The following is a 26,202-nucleotide window of genomic DNA, read 5'->3' as shown; positions in this document are numbered from 1 at the left end:
GGTAACAATAAAGTAGTATTTGACACCCTGGGAATGACAAGCAGCTGTCCATACCATTTCACACACACTTCTGTGATATTGGTTTAGTAACATTCTGCAAGTTGTTCATCCAGCTATCAAACTGCCTGTGGTTTTAACCCGTCCAGTGAGCTCCTTCAGGCTTCATCTCTAGGGCATCGATGTTTCAGTTACATTTGTCATTCCTATCAATAAAAGTCGAACCACATTGTCAACAAATTTTCTGCTTTATGTGAAATTTTTGTGTATTTTCTTTGGTTTAACCATTTTAACATCAGTGCCCACCTCCCCACATGTAAATGTTTCACCAAAGCAGGTACCCCCAACACTATTTTGGCATATTAATTTCATCCTAGGCTTAGTAGCGCCCAAGATGACTGTGATTGGTTTATAGAAATACAAACAAACCAGATCTTTCTTCAGCACTGATGCAGACCTAAAATTAAGTGTGGAGATAGGCCTGGCAATGCAAGATTAAGTTTTTATATATATATTCACAAAAATGAACATAAATTGTAATCAAATGTAAATCATTTATATAATCATACATACATAAACATACACACACTCGCATGTTTCACTATCTTTGAATTTTGAATTGAAGATGTGTCAACAATCTTCTTCTGGCTATTATTTCCTGAAAATAACTGCTAAATGTCTAATTCAAATTTTTAATATTACCAAATTCATTAGGAAGGTGGGCTCTAGCTCTCAGTTGAGTGCTATGGTTTTTTTAAACTGTTTGTTTTGCTCGCTTTTATCGCGTTGTGGTTACTTATTTTTCATTTCCATTGTAACTGAAGTATTTAATAATCAGTGTGTCTGAAGTAAAAAGTACTGTAGTCATATTAACAATCATAAACACACTAACCTGATTCTACTATCTTAGAGACACACTCGAAATGAGCTATTGACTCTCACAACATTGACATTTAGTTATCACAAAATATGTAATGTAGTTTAGAGCTACTGTTTCTTCAAATACCTGCTGATGTAGCATAGAGTGGCACAATTATTTTAAAAAGTGCATTATGCCTATCCCCTATTGCTGCCCACGCCCTTATGGGTCATGTGAAAAATGTAACTAAAGCAGATGACCTAGCCCTGCATATAAAACTAAGTGCTCATGCATGAAGATTAGATACAGGGGTGAAGGGAGGAGGGCAGTTATGGGGGCCTTTCCTGTCAAATATCTGCTCTTGTGTGTCTATCTGATCTTGATTTCTTCTAGTTTTTTCTTCACTGAGACTTCCTCTCTTTCCCCATCTTGTAGACTGCGGAGGCAGTTCAATCTTAATGGGATACACAAGGCTGGTGATGTGATTCTGGGTGGGTTGTTCGAAGTCCACTACAGCTCTGTCTTCCCTGAGCTGACTTTCACCACAGAGCCACGCCAGCCCAGCTGCAAAGGGTAAGTCTCACACATGTGGCTGAGAATTTGCACAGATTATTATAAATCCTTCATTAATTTTTAGGGGTTAATATTGATATTTTGTCTGTTAGCTTTGACACTTTAGGATTCAGGCATGCCATGACCATGGCCTTTGCCATTGATGAGATAAACAAGAACTCCAGTCTGCTACCTAATGTGACTCTGGGATACAGTCTTTATGATAACTGTGCTACACTTGGTATTGGGTTCAGTGCTGCGTTATCATTGGCCAGTGGTCGAGAGGAGCAGTTTCTGCTTCAGAAGAACTGTTTAGGAACCCCTCCAGTTATGGGGATTGTGGGTGATCCATTCTCAACCTTTTCTATTGCCACCTCCAATGTTCTAGGTTTATTCAAACTGCCTATTGTGAGTATCCTGACTTTAAATTTGTGAGTGCTTTTTTTATATATTATACAATTAAATTGATTAATTATAAAGTGTTAAAATAATGAAGATATTTTGAATTCCTCTCTTAACTTGTGTGAATTATGTGTGTTTCTTTATAGGTGAGTTATTTTGCCACATGTTCCTGCCTGAGCGATCGACAAAGGTTTCCATCCTTCTTCAGAACAATCCCAAGTGACACTTTCCAGGTATCAGCAAAATAAGAACTGCACATCCAGTATGTTTCAAGTAAATTGTAGTAAATTTGAAAATAAGTCTTGGCAATCAAATAAATCTTGTGCATAAGTCATATTTGCTGTCTTCAGCACTGATTATGATGATCATTGATGATTAATGATCATCATAATCACTATGATCCCATCATGAAGCATGTATAGTAAAAAATTCACTAAAAGATTATGCAGCCTCTGCACTAATCCCTCTACTATGTCTTCACTCAGGTGCGTGCTATGATTCAGATTCTAAAACACTTCAGCTGGACTTGGGCAGGTCTGCTGTTCAGCAATGACGACTATGGACTCCACGCTTCCCGATCCTTCCAATCTGACCTGGCTCGGTCTGGTGGAGGTTGTCTGGCCTACTCTGAGGTTTTGCCCTGGGGCAATGAGCCAGATGAATATAAGAGGATTGTGGATGTTATGACAAAATCCTCAGCTCGTGTGGTCATTGTTTTTGCACATCAGATGCACATGATTCAACTCATGGAAGAGGTTGGGGGATGAAAATACACAGATATTTATAAATCCATAGCATAACCACAAAAAATCGTTTTTTCTGTGAATTATCATGTGCTCTTTTTTTGAATTACCAAAGTTTGCATTAAAAAATAGTACTTATTTAGGAGGATTTAGGAGTGGTAATAATTAAACCATGCAACATTTATGTCTATATTTATGCTCATCTGTATGTTGTAAATGGACTAATCTAATATGCTAAAACATAGATCAAAAGACCGTGATTTACACAAATCACTTTGATCTTAATATTTTAATTAGATCTGCAATTTTATCACTAAAGGTAACAATCATACCAGAGAATTATTGAATAGTTTTGTTGTAATATATTTCATACTATCACTACTACAGCTGTTTCACAGAAAACATGTTTATTACAATACACAGGTGGTGAAGCAGAACGTGACGGGCCTGCAGTGGGTTGCCAGTGAAGCTTGGACATTAGTTGATGGACTCCATACCCCTGCCTTTATGCCGTACCTTGGAGGCACACTGGGCATTGCTATTCGTCGTGGAAAAATACCAGGACTGAGGGACTTCCTGTTAAGAATCAATCCTGACCAACACCATAGCAATGACTATGAAAATAATATGGTGAGACTGGTGCAATCTTATGGCAAATTCCGAGAACACTATGTTGTTATTATTTCTGTTAACATATAAGATCAAATGTTGTTTTTTAATGTAGGTGAAGCAGTTTTGGGAATATACATTTCAGTGCAGATTTGCACCAGCTCCAGCAGGTTGGGTGGAAGCTGGGGGAGGACTATGCACTGGACAGGAAGATATTGAGAGTGTGGAGACCGAGTTGTTGGATGTGTCAGAACTCAGGCCAGAGTACAATATTTATAAAGCCGTGTATGCCCTGGCATATGCTCTCGATGACATGCTGCAGTGCGAGCCAGGAAGAGGGCCTTTCAGTAAGCACAGCTGTGGCAGTTTGCAAAGACTGGAGCCATGGCAGGTGTAATATCAATTTACACTCCATCTGCTGTTTTTTTTTTAAATACAGCTGCTACACCTTGGGGTGCATGTTGTGAGAGTAGAATATTAAGGAAAAAAAGTCAATATGTAAAACTGATATTACTATGCCAGCTATTGAGTTAACGATTTTCTTTAATAAGTTTGAAAGGCCATATAACAGGAAATAATACATTGTTTTTGTTCATTTGTTTGATTTGACAGTGATAATTATCCTAAGTAATATATTGATCAAACAAAACATTTAATGTGCCACAGTACTGTAGAAAGAATTTAGAAACTTAATATTTTCATTATGTATGTTCCATACACTTCATTTGAAAACTAAATTCAGCAAGCCTTGCACACAAAACCTTAACCCAATTAAGAACACTGAATTATGGGGATTCTTGAATCCTTAATTTTGATTTCCTGAATTGTTGGGTCTCTCTAGTAAAGAGTTTGGTCTTGACCTGCATTTTTATGGAAAGTGTCTTGAGACATTTGTTAAGAACTTAGATTGAACAAAGACACAAAGATTGATTAATGTGTACTCTCGACATCATTGAAAATGAGTGCCCTCCGTCATTGATTCCTTCTTGTCTTTTCATTCCTATTTGTAGCTTATGTATTACTTGGAAAAGGTCAACTTCACCACACCATTTGGTGATCAAGTGTCATTTGATGAGAATGGTGATGCTTTACCTATATATGATATCATGAACTGGCTGTGGCTCCCTGATGGAAAAATTAAAGTTCAGAGTGTTGGTGAGGTTAAGAAGTCGTCCACGAAAGGTGAAGAACTCACACTTGATGAAGACAAAATCTTCTGGAACTTTGAGTCGAAAGAGGTTACTTCTGTTTAATGTTGGCTTTGATTTAGTAATGCATTACATACAATAGCTGCATCACATGGCAGAAAATAACATTTCACTATCTTTCTCTGTAGCCACCCACGTCAGTTTGCAGCAAGAGTTGCCCCCCAGGTACACGCATGGCCAGGAAGAGGGGACAGCCTGTGTGCTGCTTCGACTGCATCCCTTGTTCTGAGGGAATGATCAGCAATGAAACTGGTTGGTATTCTCATTTAAGTTTTGGGATTTGTTGTGGAGTATTCATTTGTTTCAGGAATATATCCCCCTTTGGGTGTCCAGTAGGTGTTGAAGGAAAGCGTATGTGCACTACTGCAGAAATGCGGGTTCCATCCCCGGCAGTGGTGGTCAACTGTGACAGAGTTCAAAGGTGGGAGGGATGATGTTCTTGTTGCTGCAATAGCAACTCCCACTTATTGAGATAAAGTAAAGAGGGATGATAAAGAAAAAAATGTTCCCCTTATTTTCAGACTCCATGGAGTGCATCGATTGTCCAGAGGATTTCTGGTCCAGTCCCCAGCATGACCAATGCGTTCCTAAGAAAGCAGAGTTCCTCTCCTATCATGAGCCTCTAGGTATCTGCTTAACAACTGCCTCATTGCTGGGCACATGCATCTGTACTGTTGTCCTGGGGATCTTCACCTATCATCGGAGCACACCTATGGTACGAGCAAACAATTCAGAACTGAGTTTCCTGCTCTTGGTGTCACTTAAACTCTGTTTCCTGTGCTCACTGCTGTTCATTGGCCGCCCCAGACTTTGGACTTGCCAGCTGAGACATGCAGCATTCGGGATCAGCTTTGTGCTTTGTGTCTCATGTATTCTGGTTAAAACTATGGTTGTTCTGGCTGTGTTCAAGTCCTCCAAGCCAGGAGGTGGAGCCAGTCTCAAGTGGTTTGGTGCTATGCAGCAGAGAGGGACAGTTCTGGTTCTTACTTGCATCCAGGCAGCAATCTGCACTGCTTGGCTTGTCTCATCGTCACCAATTCCGCATAAAAACACCAAATACCACAATGACAAGATAGTTTACGAGTGTGTTGTCGGGTCCACAGTTGGTTTTTCAGTGTTATTGGGATACATCGGCTTTTTGGCTATCCTCAGCTTCCTGTTAGCATTTCTGGCAAGGAATCTTCCAGACAACTTCAATGAGGCCAAACTCATCACTTTCAGCATGTTGGTCTTCTGTGCTGTGTGGGTGGCCTTTGTCCCTGCTTATATCAATTCACCAGGTAAATATGCAGATGCAGTGGAGGTATTTGCCATCTTGGCCTCCAGTTTTGGCATCTTAGTAGCACTGTTTGGACCCAAATGTTACATAATCCTGATGAGACCAGAGAGGAACACAAAGAAAGCAATCATGGGTCGAGCCACCAAGTCATAAAAGTAGCATCAACAGTAGAGTGATCAGCTAGTCTAAACCAGTATACCTACCTATTATTGCCTTTTTGCTAGATCACATTTCCCAGGATTTGGGAGACTTTGAAAGGCTTTGCCTCAGTTTCCACCTGTCTAAACATTAAAGATGAAAATAAACCATTTTTGTGACTCTTGCAGTTATTTCAAAGCTATTATCCCCAAAGTAACAGTAGTGGACAGTATCCAAATTAGAATCAGAATCTGCATCAGAACCAAACTTTTAAGAAAGTATTCATATTCAATTCGGTTTGACACATTACGCGAGGCTATTATATATACAAATACAACAAACAATTAGAAGACAGCTTGTATGGGGCATCATTGTAGAAGTTCATCCATCCATCACCTGGAGCCAATCCCAGCTGACTTCGGGCTAGAGGTGGGGTACACCCTGGACTGGTTGCCAGCCACAGACACATAGAGACAGACAACCATTCACACTCACACCTATGGGCACCGCATTTATATTGTACTTCATGTAAAAGTCATGAAGTATAATTTATCCAGGTTGCTGTCAGCTTAAACATTGCACAGTTTTTACAACATCATCTTTTTACATACAGCAAAATATCATCTGCATATAATTTAAAAAAATCGTTTCTTTTTGTTCGATACCCTCGGTATCATTGTGAATTCTAGCTTTTGTAAGTAGCTCAGTTGCATGAGCCATTAGCAATAGGGAAATGGGACAACACTCGCAGGTTATTCTCTCCAGGGTGAAAACATTTGAAAGTTCCCATTAACATTTCCTCTAAAACCCACACTTGTTAAACTGGTACTTATATATATTTTCACTCATTATCATATGTTCTCATCATTCAATGACAAATTATTCTTTTGATGGGGCTGATCTGGGGCAGAGGGGCTTCATAGCAACCTTTGCTTAATAAACCCCTTTGGTCTGGCTTAACAAGTTCTCGTAAATATATGAAGACCTAAAAGAAAATTTTACTCTCAGTATAGCCTTTTCAATCATAAGAAGCATCTTTTTTATTTATTTTTGAAGAGCAAGAAAAGTAAGCTACACGTTTATTTCAAGAGTTTCAAATTAAGTGTGTCTGTTTGACAATTTGAGTTCTTCAGTCAACTGCAGTCAAGCTAGTAACTTTTCACACTGTGTAATTGAAAGTTCTAACATTAAGGGAAATAATTCTGATTGAGTTCATCATAATGCCATATCTATCCCATATGATACCATGAATTACTGCGTCAGAAGAAAACCATTCCTGTCTAAATCATGGTTAAGTACAGAGTGACTCACACATTTAAGCACTAGATAGGCTTTAAGTTTCAAATTCAAAAACATAGAAGATAAACAAAGCCATTCACAAAAAATATAATGTGGTCCATGGTTCATATTTCAAGAGACACTTTTACATGCATTTTGCAGTATATTTTTGATGTTGTATTAGCATAATTAAATTGTATCTTTATTATGTTCTGCCCCGGTAGCTCATACCCTCATGGGTGGTGTGAAACATTTAACAATGACGAAACGCCTGCAAAGGGGATGACATAGCCCTGCATATAAAATGAAGTAACCACATATGGGGATGAGAAACAGTTGTGAAGAGAGGAGGGCAGTTATGGGAGCTTTTCTCGACAGACGTTTTTGCTTGTATGTCTACCATATCCTGTCTTTGTTCTCCTCTTCCTTTTTATGCTCAGTGTCTTCCTCTCCTCCCTCATCTTGTAAATTACAAAAACGGTTTCATCTTAATGAAATACACAAGCCTGGTGATGTGGTTCTAGGTGGGCTGTTTGAGGTCCACTACACCTCTGTCTTCCCAGAGCGGACGTTTACTGCAGAGCCCCAACAACCCAGCTGCAAAGGGTAAGTTTCACACATGCAGCACACAGCATGGGTCTAAAGGGTGTTGTCTGCATATTGATGATAAGTGACAAATGTCACTGTGCCGAAATGCTTATAATAACAAATGTAACATGTCATGACAGTTTTAGTGGCCTCTTTGAAATCTTGAAATATTAACACACTGCTGGAAAAACAATATTGTTTAAACTGTGTGATGTGTCAACATAGGCTGCTTTTTGTATATATCTTTTTCAGCAGTTAATTGTGTTATTTTGTGTTTTAGCTTTGACACTCTAGGTTTCAGGCATGCCATGACCATGGCCTTTGCTACTGATGAGATCAACAAGAATTCCAATATGCTACCAAATGTGACTCTGGGATACAGTCTTTATGATAACTGTGGTGCACTTGTTATTGGATTCAGTGGTGCATTATCACTGGCCAGTGGTCGAGAGAAGCAGTTTTTGCTTCAGGAGAACTGTTTAGGGACTCCTCCAGTCCTGGGGATTGTGGGTGATTCCTACTCTACATTTTCTATTGCCATCTCCAATGTGCTAGGTCTATACAAAATGCCTATTGTAAGTTTCCTAACTTCTAATATTATTCTATTTGTGTATACTGTTTTTGAATTAATGCCATATTTAAAAGTGATTCATTGTTGAAAATGAAAATATGTTGAGTGGGTTTGACTTGCATGGGATAGCTAACTTGAGTGTATACTGTTTATTTCTTTATAGGTGAGTTATTTTGCCACATGTTCCTGTCTCAGTGACCGTCAGCGGTTTCCATCCTTCTTTAGAACGATCCCAAGTGATGAATTTCAGGTGAAAAAAAATCCAAAACTGAAAAAAAAGTGTCACGGACATTACAGCACGGTGGTAGAAATGTTCCCTCATGACACAAACCTTTTCTTTTCTTTTATGGGGATTAATTTACCGTGACTGCATTGTGAAACAATGATATAAATGTATATATTATAATTATATACACTGTAATAATTGTAATTAGGTGTACATGTCATTTAAAAAGAATCTACTCATCTGTGTCCCTTCAATTCAATATATCCACTCAGGTGCGTGCTGTGATCCAGATTCTAAAACACTTCAGCTGGACTTGGGCAGGTCTGCTGGTCAGTGATGATGACTATGGACTCCATGTTGCCCGGTCCTTCCAATCTGACCTGGCTCAGTCTGGTGGAGCTTGTCTGGCGTACTCAGAGGTTTTGCCCTGGGACAGTGACCCAAGTGAACTCAGGAGGATTGTACGTTTGATAAAGACATCGACAGCTCGTGTGGTCATGGTGTTTGCACATGAGATCCACATGATTCAACTAATGGAAGAGGTTGGGCTTGAAGTGCAACTTTTAACTTAATATAATTTATCAATATTATTCATTGTCTTATTTGTTAAACTGAAAGATTTATATTACATATTGGCCTGTGTCAAATAGATCCAGTTGAACCTTGTTTTTGTTAAAGCTGCTTTCAACCGGGTTTTAGAGGATTGCAGGCTGACATTTGATAAAGTCAATCAACAAGAATCAACTAATAAAATAGACTAGAATTAAAATGTAATATAATTTAGAAATCCATCATTTTAAAAACTGTAACATATTGATTTGTTTATTAAAGCCAAATATATATTTGCTTTAAATTGTATTGTATTTTTCTGAAACATATTCTATGTAATGCATTTCACAGGTGGTGAGGCAGAATGTGACAGATCGGCAATGGATTGCAAGTGAAGCTTGGACAGCAGCTGCTGTGCTCCACACCCCCCGCCTCATGCCGTACCTTGGTGGTACACTTGGCATCGCCATCCGACGAGGAGAAATACCAGGGTTCAGGGAGTTCCTCTTACGAATACGTCCTAGCAAAAATGACAATGGCAACTATGAAAATAACATGGTAAGAGTTTAATTTTATATTTTGACATGAAATAAATAGTGAATAATATATTGTAATTTCTGGTACTATTGACTTTATAATATACTGTGTTTCAGGTGAAGCAGTTTTGGGAACACACATTTCAGTGTAGATTTGATCCAGCAGATTGGGTGGAAGCTGGGGGAGCACTATGTACTGGACAGGAAGATCTTGAAAAAGTGGAGACTGAGTTTTTGGATCTTTCTAACCTCAGGCCTGAGTATAATGTTTACAAGGCTGTGTATGCTCTAGTGTATGCACTTGATAAGTTGTTGCAGTGTGAGCCAGGCAGAGGGCCTTTCAGCGGGCACAGCTGTGCCACTTTGCAAACACTGGAGCCATGGCAGGTGGGATATCAGTTTACACTCCTCCTGTTTATGTTTTGAAAACAGCTGCTACACCCTGAGGTAGCCTACTTACTGAATGCAGCTGATGTAGTGCATAGAATAAAATGAACGAAAAATTAAAAATAGCATTAGTATTGCATTACATGACATTAGCTATTAATGTAATGAATTTCTTTCAAAAGTGAATTGACTACTAGAAATAGGATAAAACACATTCCCGTTTTGTTTCGTGGCAGTGATGACTGACTAAGTTGTATGAACTAATTAGACAACACAAAAGGCTGCATTTCAGGGTGTGTCAATACTTAGATGAAACGTTAGGAAGACAAAAATGTCATGATATTGTTGCAAATCATTTAAACAGTACGATAAACCTACATTTGAATTGAGTCTTTCACATTACTAAACTGTTTATCTTCATTTCTGTCATCCATTTATAGCTTGTACATTATTTACAAATGGTGAACTTCACCACACCATTTGGTGATCAAGTGTCATTTGATGAGAACGGTGATGCTTTACCAATATATGATATCATGAACTGGCTGTGGCTCCCTGATGGAAGAACTAAAGTTCAGAATGTGGGTGAGGTTAAGAGGTCGGCCTTCAAAGGTGAAGAACTCACACTTCATGAAGACAAAATCTTCTGGAACTTTGAATCAAAAAAGGTTACTTCTACTTTTTCAGTAGACGCTCCCATTTTTGGACTAGCAGTGTATAATAATATCAAATGAGAGCATGCGGAAAAAGATTTGAGGCGGAAATTACAAACGAGTTAAGTTTTCAAGATGTGTACATTAAACGAATGTTGTCTCTGGCAGGTAATATTACATTTGATCCCTCTCATTTTTTTGAAAAATATCCATTTTTTTTTTATTTGTTGTCAAATAAATATTTGTATTGTATTTTAAATACTAAACATCTTGGATCAAACATTGGATCAAATTTCAGAAGAATATTCTAATAATGAAGTGACATCAAATCAAATGTATTTTTATATCTACAGCCACCCCAGTCAGTGTGCAGTGAGAGCTGTCTGCCAGGTACTCGCATGGCCAGAAAGAAAGGGGAACCTGCATGCTGTTTTGACTGCATCCCCTGTTCAGAGGGAAAGATCAGCAATAAAACTAGTCTGTGTTCATTTTTCAAAATGTATGTTTTTTGGTTCAAGCATTTTAAACACTTCCCATCAAGAGTATATCTCACTGTCTTCTACTTTTTGTCAGACTCCATGGAGTGCACCAGTTGTCCAGAGGATTTCTGGTCCAGCCTCCAGCGTGACCACTGTGTTCCTAAGAAAACAGAGTTCCTCTCCTACCATGAGCCTCTGGGCATCTGCCTGACAACCACCTCGTTGATGGGCACATTTATCTGTGCTGTTGTCTTGGGGATCTTCATCTACCATCGCAGCACACCCATGGTACGTGCCAACAATTCAGAACTGAGTTTCTTGCTCTTGGTGTCACTTAAACTATGTTTCCTGTGCTCACTGCTGTTCATTGGCCGCCCCAGACTTTGGACTTGCCAGCTGAGACATGCAGCATTCGGGATCAGTTTTGTGCTTTGTGTCTCATGCATCCTTGTAAAAACCATGGTTGTTCTGGCTGTGTTCAAGGCCTCCAAGCCAGGAGGTGGAGCCAGTCTCAAGTGGTTTGGTGTTTTGCAGCAAAGAGGAACAGTTCTGGTTCTTACTTGCATCCAGGCAGCAATGTGCACTGCCTGGCTTGTTTCTGCCTCACCAGCTCCTCATAAAAACACTCAGTACCACAATGACAAGATAGTTTATGAGTGTGCAGTTGGGTCCACAGTAGGTTTTGCAGTGTTACTGGGCTACATTGGCTTACTGGCTATCCTCAGCTTCCTGCTTGCATTTCTGGCAAGGAATCTTCCAGACAACTTTAATGAGGCCAAACTCATCACTTTCAGCATGCTGATCTTCTGTGCTGTGTGGGTGGCATTTGTCCCTGCTTATGTCAACTCACCAGGTAAATATGCAGATGCAGTGGAGGTATTTGCCATCCTGGCCTCCAGTTTTGGTGTCTTGGTGGCACTGTTTGGACCAAAATGTTTTATAATTCTGCTGAGACCAGAGAGGAACACAAAGAAAGCAATTATGGGTCGTGGGACCGCAAAATCATAAAAATAGCACTAAAGTAAGCGATGGTAAGTAAGTGGTGCGGTGGCCTCACAGCAAGAAAGTTCCAGATTCAAATCCAGGTTTGAACCTGGGGTCTTTCTGTGTGTTTGCATGTTGCATGGTCATGGTCCCTGTGCTTGCTTTGGTTTTCTCTGGGTATTCTGGCTTTGTCCTACAGTCCAAAGACATACAGGTTAGGTTAATTGGTGACTCTAAATTGCCCGTAGGTGTGAGTTTGACTGTGAATGGTTGTCTATGTGTTGGCCCTGTGATTGACTTGTGACCAGTCCAGGGTGTACCCCGCCTCGGCCCAGGCTGGGGTAAGTCAGCTGGGATGAGGTTGGTTGGTTGGTTGGTTGGTTGGTTGGTTTATAATGCAGATGAGACCAGAGAGGAACACAAAGAAAGCAATCATGGGTTGAAGAACCACCAAGTCAAAGCAGCTGTTACAGTGTAAACACATACATACTTTGTATTCCTTCAGTAGTGATCTGCCTTTAAAATGGCCAGTAGACCAAATAAATAACCTGCTTTTTAACTTCAAGAATATTTTTGCTGTAAATAATAAATTTAGAAGAAACTGGAGGCAATAAAGAAATGTCTTGTGTGAAACAGATTCTTACTGTATTATTGCCCTTTTTTGCTTGATTGCTTTCTCTACACAATAAAAACACTGGGTTAAAAATTGACCCAATGTTAGTCAGTATAGTACCTTTACAATAGTGGGTAAACTTAAACCTAAAGGCGTTGATAAATTACTGTTGGGTAACAATCTGTCTGCTGGGCAGTTTTCTACCCAAGGGTTCGGGGTACAATTAACACACAGTGGACCAATTTTTAAGCTAGTGTTTTATAATGTGTAGGACTTGGGAATCCTTAAAAAGTTTCCCCGGTTTTCACCTAACTAAAATTTACAGATGAAATTAAACCCCTTTTATCTGACAGATAAAAGGTTACTCAAACAAGTTCCACACAAAGCTAAACTCCCCAAGAGAAAAGGCAGCAGGAAGCATCAGACCTGACGTATATGCTTTCAAGAAAATATTCCTTTTTAACATAATCAAGTCTGCCACAATAAGGGAAACATTTATATATCCAAATGAGACAAACAATTTGGAAAAAGTTTCAATTGAGCCACCATTGTATAAGCCAAGAAGCATGATTTATGCAGGCTACTCCTACATTACCACCTTAAAAGCAGCGAAAACATTGCAGTCTTTTCTTTTTCTATATCTTTTATAGAGTTTTTACATTTGAGACAAACAGCAAAACATAATTTGCCCCTAATACAATTTTGTGGCTTTTCTTCTCAGACTGACATTGAATATAATTGTGAATTCTGTCTTATATAAATTGCTCATTTGCATGAACCAACAATAACGGTGAAATGGGACAACTTTTGTTGCATTCACATGGATTCAGCACCAGTCCATATATAGGACAGCAAAATTAGATGAGGCCTGCAGAGAGTACCAGCAACAGCAATGGCTGACAGAATTGCCGTCCAAAGTTAAAATATTACATATACATTATATACAATATAACATTTTGCCATCTGCTGCAACAGTATTAAACACTAGACACCTTATTATATATTATATATAACTGTTGAGTAGTACCTTACACAAAGAGAAAACACGCGTAATGCACAATGTTTCATAAATTTCATTCCATTTTTAAAAATGAAATATCACCATAGCAACATAGTGTCATGCATGTTTTGTTTTGCAGTCCATGCAAATTGAAAATTTCAGAGGCACCTAATAAAATCCTCCCAAACCCACACATGGTAAGTACTGCAGTTTCGCACAATACTATCAAATATTTTTCAACTTGAAGAGAAACCAGTATTTTTGATGGAAAAGGTATGAGTTATGCTAGATATTGGTCTCACAACCAGACAACCTATTTGCTCTGGTTTAACAAGTTGTAAATATGTAAATTTAAATATGTTAATTTCCAACGTTTTATTCTTCATATAGCCTTTTCAAACACAAGAGACTTGAATATTAGATATGCATCCCCTCAAAAATATAAGTTAAGGCACACCTTTCAAGAGTTCCACATCATTTAAGTGTGTCTCTTGTAGAAAGGTGATTTGGGTACACTGCCATTTCTGTGAAGTAAGTAACTTTTTACACTTTGTGATTGAAACGTTCAACATGAAATTAAGTCATTTTGCTTGAGCTAATGATAATGCCATAGTTACACCAGATCATCTTATAGCCACAAGAATTGCTACTGTATCATTCTTGGCAAAATATTAAGTACAGTATGATCCACAGACTTAGAGCCACTAGATGCCGCACTAGAGAACCATCATCTCAGACCAAACCAATGTGCATATAAAGTGACCTTGAGTGAAAAGTAGAAACAGTTGTGAGGGAAGGAGGGCAGTTATGGGACCTTTGTTAGACACATATTTCCTCTTGTGTGTCTACCCTATCTTGTTTTTTTTCTATTCCTTTACTTTATGCTCTGCGTCTTCCTCTCTTACCTTATCTTGTAAATTAAAGAGAAAGTTTAACCTTAACGGAATGCACAAGCCCGGTGATGTGGTTCTTGGTGGGCTGTTTGAGGTCCACTACACCTCTGTCTTCCCAGAGAGGACGTTTACCGCAGAGCCCCAACAACCCAGCTGCAAAGGGTAAGTTTCACAGACACGCAGCACACAGCATGGGTCTCTGTAAATGGTGTTGTCTGATCACAGTATTCATGGTAAGATAAAAATGTCAATGTGCTGAAATTTTCATCAAACATGAGCTGTAATATGATGCAGATTTTTGTTTTGACAGTTTTAGTGATACTATTGAAATATTAAGTTACATCTGTGTATATAAATATACAGTTCTAACAGTGCCATATTCCTTTTTAGCAGTTAATTGTGTTATTTTGTGTTTTAGCTTTGACACTCTAGGTTTCAGGCATGCCATGACCATGGCCTTTGCTATTGATGAGATCAACAAGAATTCCAATCTGCTACCAAATGTGACTCTGGGATACAGTCTTTATGATAACTGTGGTGCACTTGTTGTTGGATTCAGTGGTGCATTATCACTGGTTAGTGGTCGAGAGGAGCAGTTTTTGCGTCAGGAGAACTGTTTAGGGACTCCTCCAGTCCTGGGGATTGTGGGTGATCACTATTCAACATTTTCTATTGCCATCTCTAATGTTCTAGGTTTATACAAAATGCCCATCGTAAGTCTCCTTTATCTTGAATTGTTGCATTTTCAGTGTATCTTATTTATTTATTTTCACCTTTAAAAGTTATAGATTTTTGAAATGTGAAAATATTATGACTGGGTCTTCCTTGCATGAGATGAGTAACTTGTGTGCACTACTGTTTCTTTTTAGGTGAGTTACTTTGCCACATGTTCCTGCTTGAGTGACCGTCAAAGGTTTCCATCCTTCTTCAGAACAATCCCAAGTGACGCATTTCAGGTGAAACTCCTTAAGCAAAATCAAGAAGTGCAAAATATGTCTCACAGGCTGGACAACAAGCTTGTGAAAATTAATCCTAAATTACACCAATATGTCCACTCAGGTGCGTGCTATGATTCAGATTCTAAAACACTTCAGCTGGACTTGGGCAGGTCTGCTGGTCAGTGATGATGACTATGGACTCCATGTTGCCCGGTCCTTCCAATCTGACCTGGCTCAGTCTGGTGGAGCTTGTCTGGCGTACTCAGAGGTTTTGCCCTGGGACAGTGACCCAAGTGAACTCAGGAGGATTGTACGTTTGATAAAGACATCGACAGCTCGTGTGGTCATGGTGTTTGCACATGAGATCCACATGATTCAACTAATGGAAGAGGTTGTAATTAAAACATAATATAATTTAGAAATCCATGATTTTAATAAGTGTTACATGATGTTTGTTTCATCCTATCCGTTATCATGAGCTTCAATCACACAAAATGATCTACGCAGCAAATCTCAGTTCTAGTTTGATCGTCATGAAGTCAAAACGTTTGATAGAAGAAGATTGAAAGAAGAAGAATATTGCTTGACATATTTGAATACATTTGTATTTGTTTCCATCAGGGTGAGGGCATGAATGGACCATTCCCATTGATTAAAAGTAATTGTATTAAAATGTTTAGGTTAAATAAAAATTGTAGCTTGGAACAAACTGAAGCTTGTAGTGAGGTTATTTACCTCACTAACATAGTTTCCAGTATTATTTTCTTTTTACATTTGTGCTTATGTTACTAAAAATCAATGCCAAAGAGAATTATTATAGTATGCTGTATATTATCGGCATTTCTAAAATCTGAAATATGTATTTTGTATAATGCAATGCCCAGGTAGTGAGGCAGAATGTGACAGGTCGGCAGTGGATTGCAAGCGAGGCCTTGACAACGGCTACTGTGCTCCACACTCCCCACCTCATGCCGTACCTGAGTGGCACATTGGGTATCGCCATCCGTCGAGGAGAAATACCAGGGCTCAGGGAATTCCTCTTAAAAATACATCCCGACCAAAATGACAAAAGCAACTTCAGAAATAACATGGTAAGAGTTTAATCTGACAAACTGATCTAATATTGCAAGAATCATATATTGTAAATTCTGTTAATACTAACTTTTATATGTATTTCAGGTGAGACAGTTTTGGGAACACACATTTCAATGTAAGTTTGATCCAGCCGATTGGGTGGAAGCTGGGGGAGCACTATGTACTGGACAGGAAGATCTTGAAAAAGTGGAGACTGAGTTTTTGGATCTTTCTAACCTCAGGCCTGAGTATAATGTTTACAAGGCTGTGTATGCTCTAGTGTATGCCCTCGATGAGATGCTGCAGTGCGAGCCAGGCAGAGGGCCTTTCAGCGGGCACAGCTGTGCCACTTTGCAAACACTGGAGCCATGGCAGGTGGGATATCAGTTTACACTCCTCCTGTTTATGTTTTGAAAACAGCTGCTAGGGGAGTTTTTCCTGCCACTGTTGACTAATATCTGTTGCTTGCTCCTGTGGGGATTCTTGAGTCCTTCATTTTTAATTTTTTAATTGTTGGTTCTCTCTCTTGATAAAGAGTTTGGCCTAGACCTGCTCTTTATGGAAAGCATCTCGAGATAACACTTGTTGTGAATTGGATATATAAATAATAATTGATTGATTGATTGTTACGCCGTAAGGTACTTAGTGAATGTAGTTTTGTGAGTATGGTATATATACTAAATAATAATCATTTTTATAATGGCTCTGATACACAAGCGAATCATTTCATTATTTTCTTTCAAAAGTAAAATATGATATTCTAATACTAAAAGTAGCACAATCTAACACATTCCCATTTTTTGTGACGGTGATACCTGACTAGTGTTATCAAACCAGTTAGATATAGATTAAAAAAAAATTTGTAATGATTTGCAAATTATTTGAAAAGTCTTTCACATTCTGTATCGTCTTTTCGTTATTTCTGTCATCAATTTGTAGCTTGTACATTACTTACAAATGGTCAACTTCACCACACCATTTGGTGATCAAGTTTCTTTTGATGAGAACGGTGATGCTTTACCAATATATGATATCATGAACTGGCTGTGGCTCCCGGAAGGAAGAACTAAAGTTCAGAATGTGGGTGAAGTTAAGAGGTCGGCCTTCAAAGGTGAAGAACTCACACTTCATGAAGACAAAATCTTCTGGAACTTTGAATCAAAAAAGGTTCCTTCTCATTTTTCAAACACACCTTTTTTTGCTCATGGATTTGTTAAGAAATGTAGAATAACAGATAATTATTTTTCTCCCTATAGCCACCCCGGTCAGTGTGCAGTGAGAGCTGTCCTCCAGGTACCCGGATGGCCAGAAAGAAAGGGGAGCCTGAGTGCTGTTTTGACTGCATCCTTTGTTCTGAGGGAAAGATCAGCAACAAGACTGGTGGGTATTGTTTGAGTATTTTCATTTTATTTTACATATATTATGTACTGTACAGCAAGAGTCTATCACACTATTCCCCCATTTATTAGACTCCATCCAGTGCACCAGTTGTCCAGAGGATTTCTGGTCCAGCCCCCAGCGTGACCACTGTGTTCCTAAGAAAACAGAGTTCCTCTCCTACCATGAGCCTCTGGGTATCTGCCTGACAACCACCTCATTGTTGGGCACATGTATCTGTGCTGTTGTCTTGGGGATCTTTATTTGTCATCGCAGAACACCTGTAGTACGCGCCAACAACTCAGAACTGAGTTTCTTGCTCTTGGTGTCACTTAAACTCTGTTTCTTGTGCTCACTGCTGTTCATTGGCCGCCCCAGACTTTGGACTTGCCAGCTGAGACATGCAGCATTCGGGATCAGCTTTGTGCTTTGTGTGTCATGTATTCTTGTAAAAACTATGGTGGTTCTGGCTGCGTTCAAGGCCTCCAAGCCAGGAGGTGGAGCCAGTCTCAAGTGGTTTGGTACTATGCAGCAAAGAGGAACAGTTTTAGCTCTTACTTGCATCCAGGCAGCAATCTGCACTGCCTGGCTTGTTTCTGCCTCACCAGCTCCTCATAAAAACACTCAGTACCACAATGACAAGATAGTTTATGAGTGTGCAGTTGGGTCCACAGTAGGTTTTGCAGTATTACTGGGCTACATTGGCTTACTGGCTATCCTTAGCTTCCTGCTGGCATTTCTGGCAAGGAATCTTCCAGACAACTTTAATGAGGCCAAACTCATCACTTTCAGCATGCTGATCTTCTGTGCTGTGTGGGTGGCCTTTGTCCCTGCTTATATTAGCTCACCAGGTAAATATGCAGATGCAGTGGAGGTATTTGCCATCTTGGCCTCCAGTTTTGGCCTCTTGGTGGCACTGTTTGGACCCAAATGTTACATAATCCTGCTGAGACCAGAGAGGAACACAAAGAAAGCGATCATGGGTCGGGGAACCACAAAATCATAAAATTATTTAATCAGTCGATCTGAGCCAGCCTGTATTTTGCATTCAACAGCGATAATCACCAAACAATTACAATGTCATAACGGTGCAAGACGCAGCCTTGAAACTTTAAATGTGTGTAGCTAGCTTCAATCAATCACTCCCATCCACTTACCCAGCACAATCTAAATAACATTTACCCTTCATTGTAACAAGTAACACTAACTTTAATAGATACATCTTACGCTGGGGACACACTATAGGTGGAAGTGCCATGAAGCTCCTTTAGAGACAGATTTGAACAGGGGCTGTTCACACAGCAGCCGCAGCAATGTGGAGCTTGGCTCGCAAACCTGCCCATCTACAATATTTAGTGGAAATACTATAATTGGTGTGTATGATAGTGATTTTTTAAATTTATTTACTTATTCCACATATTTGGCAGATTTCATTTCATCATTTAGGCTATCACATTAGGCTATGGTGAACCCGGGAACCTGTATACCTGAATGGCACAATCTCAGTCACCTCACAAAACCTGTGTGATACATGTAATATGTTGAGTTTTAGTGTTATTTACTCCCAGGAATCAGAAAAATTAGCTTTTCAATGGCCAATATTAGAGACCATGCTTTTTGGAAATTTCCTGAAAAACAATTTTTGGCATATTGAATAAATCTGAAAACGCCTGTTTAGTTGAACTCACTTCTCTCATATAGTCAGATGTATTATACACACCGACTCGGCATCGCAACTGTTGTGATCCCATCACTAGATGTTCATTTTTACAATCCAAGAGAAAGACAAGAATTTAGATTTGTCTGTAGATGACTCAGTTTTACTAGCAATGATGAACCTATAAATCTTATATATCCTACTTGCTCAGCATGTAACTTTCCAGCCCTAGTTCTTACCTCTAACCCTATTACTATTGCAGATACTCACAAAGGAATATATCAGACAGGATATATGTATATATATATTAGAATATATCATAAGAAATTTCATTTTGACAGTCAGTTCTGATGGCTTTGTTGGAAATGGAAATCTGTAATCTGCAGATGCTATTAAACAAGAGCGTTTGAATTTAGATATAATTCCATTGTGTTGATTCTGTATTAATTCTGTGATTTTACACTAAAATATCTACTGATAAAAGCTTCAGTGGGAAAAAGGATAAAAAGAATAATAGCAATTAATTAGAGGAAATTGTACAATTAACTGCTGATCATTTCTAAAGTGACTGCCCTAATATATTATATTTCTGTTTGTCGTATATTCTATTTTATTCATATATTTTAACGTTTGTACTATCTATGTCCTTGTCTTTGATTCTCTCATCTCTTCTTTACTTTTCTTTTCTTCTGCACATTTTATATGAATATGTTTGAGGGGAACCTGAGAGCAAGAATTTCATTGCCAACAGCTGATTCCTTGTAACTGTTGTGCATATGTCAAAAAAGAATCTTATTCGCGACCTTGTTCTTTCCTGACTCACAGCTCCTGCTGAACACTTTTAAGTTGTTTCACTGTTTTACTGCTTCATCTCCAACTTCACATACATTCCAAAATTCACATAATATTCAAAAGAACTAATATGAACATAATATGACAGTCATGGAAGTCTCAGTATATCTCTATCATTGTGGACATCCACAACTTAAACCTTGGTTGAAAAGGCTGCTAACATGGATGAGGTGAGATGTTATTAAAAGTGCCCTAATTAATTCTGCCTCAATACAAAATCAGACTCAAATGAAATGTTTTTTCAGGCCCTGCCCCTCTTTTTCCATATGCCCTGATAGGTGTTGTAAAGGATTAAACAGTACTGCAGGTCAATAAAAAGGGTTGACATAGAATTAAACTTGATGACTGGCGTCAGGAAAAGGAGACGAGTCATGCGGGCATTATTGGTTTTCAAATTGCTCTTTTTCATGTGTTTCGTATTGTATTCCTGCTTTTCTTTTGCTGTGTCTTCCACTCTTCATTCTTCCTCCTGCCAGCTACAGGGACAGTTTCATCTAAATGGGATGCACAAGGATGGAGATGTAATTCTGGGTGGAATTTTTGAGATCCATTTCCTGTCTGGTTTTCCTGACCTGTCTTTTATTTCAGAGCCACAACAGTCTATCTGCCACGGGTGAGTCTGTCAGGGAAACAGCTAAATGCAGATAAAATTAATTTAATTCCTTATATGGGTTCTTGAAAATCAGCTTATTCTCTGACAGAATTATATTCATGCATTTTTAAACATAAACATTTTTTTGCGCAGACACATATAGATATATTTACACAGTTTCATTGTTTTTGCATTTAGAAGGGTCAGTTGTTTGCTAATTCTATAGCTCTGCCACCTGTGTCTGCTGGCACAACTGTATCATGTTGTCAACAGTCACTAGAGGTATTTTTTGTGTTAGTTTTGATGTTTCAGGATTCAGACAGGCCCAGACCATGGCCTTTGCTATTGATGAGATCAACAGAAACTCCAACCTGCTCCCTAATGTGACTCTTGGATACCTTCTTCATGATAACTGCCTCACACTAGGAATTGGATTTCGTGCAGCGTTGTCCTTAATCAGTGGTCAAGAGGAGCAGATTATATTAGACAAGACCTGTGTAGGAGCCCCTCCTGTCATTGGGATTGTGGGTGATTCCTCCTCCTCACGTTCTATTGCCATCTCCACTGTCTTAGGTTTGTACAGAGTACCTATGGTAAGTTATCTGCCTTACTGACTAATAATTATTTTGGAAACATTTGATATAATTTCACATTTAATGCCATTTGTAAAGATGATGTAAACAACCTGAAAAAGATGACAGAGCCTGTATTAGTCTTTGATGTTTTTAGGATGTGCAGTCTGTGTCTTTCACAGGTGAGTTATTTTGCCACATGTTCCTGCCTCAGTGACCGGCAAAAGTTTCCATCCTTCTTCAGGACGATCCCAAGTGATGCTTTCCAGGTGAACATGTGTCAGCAAAAATGAAAATACTCAAAGCATGAACAGTTAAGAGAAAGAAAGTCCCTGCACTGCAATGAAAAATATATTTATCTTGTGTAATATGTCATGTTTTTATATAAAATATATTCCTTTTGCTTGATAAAAGTCACATTCTTTGTGTCAGTGAGGGGTTGTTTGGTCTCAAGTTACAAAGCTGAAAGGAAAACAGGTCCCGCAATGCATGTGGGACCTGTTTGCACTGATCCTGCACTAATCCCTCCACTCTGTGTTCATTCAGGTGCGTGCAATGATTCAGATTCTAAAACACTTTGGCTGGACTTGGGCAGGCTTGCTGGTCAGTGATGATGACTATGGACTCCACGCTGCCCGATCCTTCCAATCTGACCTTGCTGAGTCTGGTGGAGGTTGTCTTGCCTACCTTGAGGTTTTGCCTTGGGGCAATGACCGAGCTGAACTAAGGAGGATTGTGAATGTGATGAAGAAATCCACAGCTCGTGTGGTCATTGTGTTTGCACATGAAAGTCACATGATTAACATCATAGAAGAGGTTGGGCTTTAGATACAACTTAATGATTACTCAATGTAAATGTAAACATTTCATTAAATTCTTCTAATTGTTTTTGTTTGTTAGGTGATGAGGCAGAATGTGACAGGCCTGCAGTGGATGGCCAGTGAAGCTTGGACAGCAGCTACTGCTCTCCAGACCCCCCGCCTCATGCCGTACCTGGGTGGTACACTTGGCATCGCCATCCGTCGAGGAGAAATATCAGGGCTCAGGGAATTCTTCTTACGAATACGTCCCGACCTACATCACAGTGACTATGAAAGTGACTACGAAAATGGCTTGGTGAGAGTTTAACCTTACTATTTGTAAGAATTATAATGTATTGTTATTATGTGTGACTTTCTATTTTGAATACATTTTCAGGTAAATCGGTTTTGGGAATTCACATTTCAGTGTAGATTTGCACCACCTCCTTCAGGCTGGGTAGCTGCTGGGGGAGCACTATGCACTGGACAGGAAGATCTAGAGGATGTGGAGACTGAGTTCTTGGACATTTCTAACCTCAGGCCAGAGTATAATGTTTACAAGGCTGTGTATGCTCTGGCATATGCCCTTGATGACATGCTGCAGTGTGAGCCAGGGAGAGGGCCTTTCAGTGAGCACAGCTGTGGCAGTTTGGAAAGACTGGAGCCATGGCAGGTGTGTTAAAACTGAATGAATCCTCAGCTTTAGTATTTCTCAGAAAGTGCCAACAGGTGAAAGGATTTCCCCTACCACTGGGTGATAGCAGTGGATTGTATTATCAGGTCCCAGGCAACAATATCTTGTCACTAGTTTTACAGTGATGTGGATCAACTTTACAGGAAATGCTCTCTTGGAATTGTTCATGTAAATTATATGTTTATGAGTGTAGTATGCACTTTGATTATTGAATACTGCTGTATACCACTGTTTTCACCGAGATCACATATAATTCCTTTTTTTATTTGTCCACTTCTATTTTCCATTATCCCTTATTCTCACATTCATAGCTTGTGTTTTACTTAGAAAAGGTCAACTTCACCACACCATTTGGTGATCAAGTGTCTTTTGATGAGAACGGTGATGTTTTACCAATATATGATATCATGAACTGGCTGTGGCTCCCTGATGGAGGAGCTAAACTTCAAAATGTGGGTGAAGTTAAGAGGTCGGCCTTCAAAGGTGAAGAACTCACACTTCATGAAGACAAAATCTTCTGGAACTTTGAATCCAAAAAGGTTATTTCTGCTTTTTCAGACAGCTTTTCTTTTTTGACTGTTGATCTTACTGTCTAGTAATATAGTGACAGATGTACTTTTCTCCCTATAGCCACCCCGGTCAGTGTGCAGTGAGAGCTGTCCTCCAGGTACCCGGATGGCCAGAAAGAAAGGGGAGCCTGAGTGCTGTTTTGACTGCATCCTTTGTTCTGAGGGAAAAATCAGCAACAAGACTGGTGGGTATTCAGTTTTAAACATTGTAGATTGGAGATAAAATATAAACTTAAATCTCAAGACTTTACCCTTTTTCTTAGATTCCATAGAGTGCACCAGTTGTCCAGAGGATTTCTGGTCCAGCCTCCAGCGTGACCACTGTGTTATTAAGAAAACAGAGTTCCTCTCCTACCATGAGCCTCTGGGTATCTGTTTGACAGCTGCTTCATTGATGGGCACATGTATCTGTGCTGTTGTCCTGGGGATCTTTATTTGTCATCGCAGAACACCTGTAGTACGCGCCAACAACTCAGAACTGAGTTTCCAGCTATTGCTGTCACTTAAACTATGTTTCCTGTGTTCACTGCTGTTCATTGGCCGCCCCAGACTTTGGACTTGTCAGCTGAGACATGCAGCATTCGGTATCAGCTTTGTGCTTTGTGTCTCATGCATCCTGGTGAAGACCGTGGTGGTTCTGGCTGTGTTCAAGTCCTCCAAGCCAGGAGGTGGAGCCAGTCTCAAGTGGTTTGGTGTTTTGCAGCAGAGAGGAACAGTTCTGGTTCTTACTTCTATTCAGGCAGCAATCTGCACCACCTGGCTTGTTTCTGCCTCACCAGCTCCTCATAAAAACACTCAGTACCACAATGACAAGATAGTTTATGAGTGTGCAGTTGGGTCCACAGTAGGTTTTGCAGTATTACTGGGCTACATTGGCTTACTGGCTATGCTCAGTTTCCTGATTGCATTTGTTGCACGGAATCTTCCAGACAGCTTCAATGAGGCCAAACTCATCACTTTCAGCATGCTGATCTTCTGTGCTGTGTGGGTGGCCTTTGTCCCTGCTTATGTTACATCACCAGGTAAATATGCAGATGCAGTGGAGGTATTTGCCATCCTGGCCTCCAGTTTTGGCCTCTTGGTGGCACTGTTTGGACCCAAATGTTACATAATCCTGCTGAGACCAGAGAGAAACACAAAGAAAGCGATCATGGGTCGAGGCATCGAGTCATAGAACATGCACTTTCATAAGACTGAATGACTCTTCAATGCAAAATTATAGGCAGAAATGTAGGTCAATAGTAATAGCAACGTTAACATATTGAGAAAGCGGCGCTGATGCCAAAAAATTTATTTGAATCTGAAATCTCTTACCACTTGGATCATATCTGTGAGAATACTTACTATGAACACAAGTTATTCTATTTTCTTCCAAGATGTAGATAGCACAGAACACATAAACTGTAAATGTTATTATTGCCTTTCCCACTTACATTGTCAGTTAACCTCACAGCTGATTAAACCATACTTTCTGTGAAAAAAGTTTGGGTTCATTTGACATTTTTGTGTGCCTTTATTTTTGACTTGTCTGGAGCTGATGTGGACTCAAAGATACATTTATCAGTTTTTATATTGTCACCAAATTCAAAAACCTTTCTTCAGCTTGAGAGCTCCAAAATTAAATGTCACTAAGTCAAAGATAAGAGACATCATCAAGTAGGAAGTCCCTCAAGCACTGGCCCCTTCATTTCACATTATGCATCTCTATGGCATCTTTCATTAGACCCTCTCTTACTGGTAAACAACAATGTCTTTCAAACTCTATCTCTATCCCTGTTCACTGACAGTCAGGTCAAATATCCAATGTCTTTTTTTGAAAATTTAACAGTTACAAGGGGATATCACTCCTCACACACTCAACATATTTTTACATAGTGTATTGAATTCTTTATTGCTTAGCATGATGAAATATCCAAAATACAAACAATACAATATATACCACAACAAAATATCAAATATGTAAAATACATACTTATATTCAGCAGACCTACAGCAACCTGTTTTTCCTTTGCAGTGGTCCTAAGCAAAACACAATAGCCTAGCTTAGCCCCAAAAGGAAATTTCCCCACCATTCCTCTACGATAGACTCGTTTGAGGAGGCAACAAGTTGTTGCTAACTTAGCTGACGATGACGTGGGCGCTTCACCCCCCATATGTCTACTATATCTTTTATTGGTGTGATTCTATTTTTGGCTTTTGGTTTGAGTAGAACATATACTTGGGATCTTGGAGTGGTACTGTGTGTGGATATAATGTATTGGCATTGAAATGCAGAGAACGTTCCACATTAAGCTAATTCACCCTACTGCGTGTGCAATGTATACATATGTGTAGGTTTTTAACCACAGAGCAATCGGGAAGAAATCTTTTGTTTGCAACAAGGGAGGATGTTTCACTTGAAGTTGAAACAGCATCCATCTACTTTGTCTACAACTGCACATGCAGACCAAAGTTCAGTTTGTATTGCAAAAAAACCCAAAATAAACAGATAAAGTGACTATCATGCACATTTCAGTCTATCTCGTTCGCAACT

At 39.3% G+C, this 26,202-nt stretch overlaps 3 protein-coding genes across 3 annotated transcripts; all 3 read left to right on the top strand.

The window, feature by feature from the left end:
• Nucleotides 1-1,187: 1,187 nt before the first annotated feature.
• LOC139200137 (extracellular calcium-sensing receptor-like) lies at nucleotides 1,188-5,802 on the top strand. Its single transcript, XM_070829371.1, has 9 exons — nucleotides 1,188-1,429; nucleotides 1,522-1,816; nucleotides 1,957-2,043; nucleotides 2,296-2,565; nucleotides 2,977-3,183; nucleotides 3,278-3,553; nucleotides 4,173-4,400; nucleotides 4,499-4,622; nucleotides 4,892-5,802. The coding sequence occupies exons 1-9, from the start codon at nucleotides 1,188-1,190 to the stop codon at nucleotides 5,800-5,802; spliced, it is 2,640 nt and encodes an 879-aa protein (XP_070685472.1).
• A 2,144-nt stretch (nucleotides 5,803-7,946) lies between these two features.
• Nucleotides 7,947-12,062, top strand: LOC139199554 (extracellular calcium-sensing receptor-like). Its single transcript, XM_070828595.1, has 7 exons — nucleotides 7,947-8,228; nucleotides 8,388-8,474; nucleotides 8,723-8,992; nucleotides 9,653-9,922; nucleotides 10,363-10,590; nucleotides 10,929-11,052; nucleotides 11,149-12,062. The coding sequence occupies exons 1-7, from the start codon at nucleotides 7,962-7,964 to the stop codon at nucleotides 12,060-12,062; spliced, it is 2,160 nt and encodes a 719-aa protein (XP_070684696.1). The 5' UTR covers nucleotides 7,947-7,961.
• Nucleotides 12,063-14,596: 2,534 nt separating this feature from the next.
• Nucleotides 14,597-24,843, top strand: LOC139200135 (uncharacterized). Its single transcript, XM_070829369.1, has 18 exons — nucleotides 14,597-14,706; nucleotides 14,963-15,257; nucleotides 15,414-15,500; nucleotides 15,604-15,873; nucleotides 16,367-16,573; nucleotides 16,662-16,931; nucleotides 17,496-17,723; nucleotides 17,813-17,936; nucleotides 18,026-18,932; nucleotides 20,798-21,040; nucleotides 21,315-21,627; nucleotides 21,789-21,875; nucleotides 22,153-22,422; nucleotides 22,507-22,722; nucleotides 22,804-23,079; nucleotides 23,412-23,639; nucleotides 23,731-23,854; nucleotides 23,933-24,843. The coding sequence occupies exons 1-18, from the start codon at nucleotides 14,597-14,599 to the stop codon at nucleotides 24,841-24,843; spliced, it is 5,166 nt and encodes a 1,721-aa protein (XP_070685470.1).
• The last annotated feature ends 1,359 nt before the right edge of the window (nucleotides 24,844-26,202 follow it).

This window comes from Pempheris klunzingeri, chromosome 4 (genome assembly GCF_042242105.1).
Source record: "Pempheris klunzingeri isolate RE-2024b chromosome 4, fPemKlu1.hap1, whole genome shotgun sequence".
Classification (NCBI taxonomy): domain Eukaryota; kingdom Metazoa; phylum Chordata; class Actinopteri; order Acropomatiformes; family Pempheridae; genus Pempheris; species Pempheris klunzingeri.
The sequence above is the reverse complement of the archived record's forward strand: the minus strand, read 5'-3'. Positions and strand labels throughout refer to the sequence as shown.

Bases quoted from the DNA above. Each gene is read 5' to 3' on its own strand.
- LOC139199554 (XM_070828595.1), top strand. From the start codon at position 7,962: ATGACCATGGCCTTTGCTACTGATGAGATCAACAAGAATTCCAATATG. The intron at 8,475-8,722 runs GTGAAAAAAAAT...ATATCCACTCAG, and splicing joins TCCCAAGTGATGAATTTCAG to GTGCGTGCTGTGATCCAGAT. The intron at 8,993-9,652 runs GTTGGGCTTGAA...ACTGTGTTTCAG, and splicing joins TGATTCAACTAATGGAAGAG to GTGAAGCAGTTTTGGGAACA.
- LOC139200135 (XM_070829369.1), top strand. From the start codon at position 14,597: ATGCACAAGCCCGGTGATGTGGTTCTTGGTGGGCTGTTTGAGGTCCAC. The intron at 14,707-14,962 runs GTAAGTTTCACA...TTTGTGTTTTAG, and splicing joins CAACAACCCAGCTGCAAAGG to CTTTGACACTCTAGGTTTCA. The intron at 21,041-21,314 runs GTCTATCTGCCA...AACAGTCACTAG, and splicing joins TTTATTTCAGAGCCACAACA to AGGTATTTTTTGTGTTAGTT.
- LOC139200137 (XM_070829371.1), top strand. From the start codon at position 1,188: ATGGGGGCCTTTCCTGTCAAATATCTGCTCTTGTGTGTCTATCTGATC. The intron at 2,044-2,295 runs GTATCAGCAAAA...GTCTTCACTCAG, and splicing joins TCCCAAGTGACACTTTCCAG to GTGCGTGCTATGATTCAGAT. The intron at 4,623-4,891 runs GTTGGTATTCTC...CCTTATTTTCAG, and splicing joins AATGATCAGCAATGAAACTG to ACTCCATGGAGTGCATCGAT.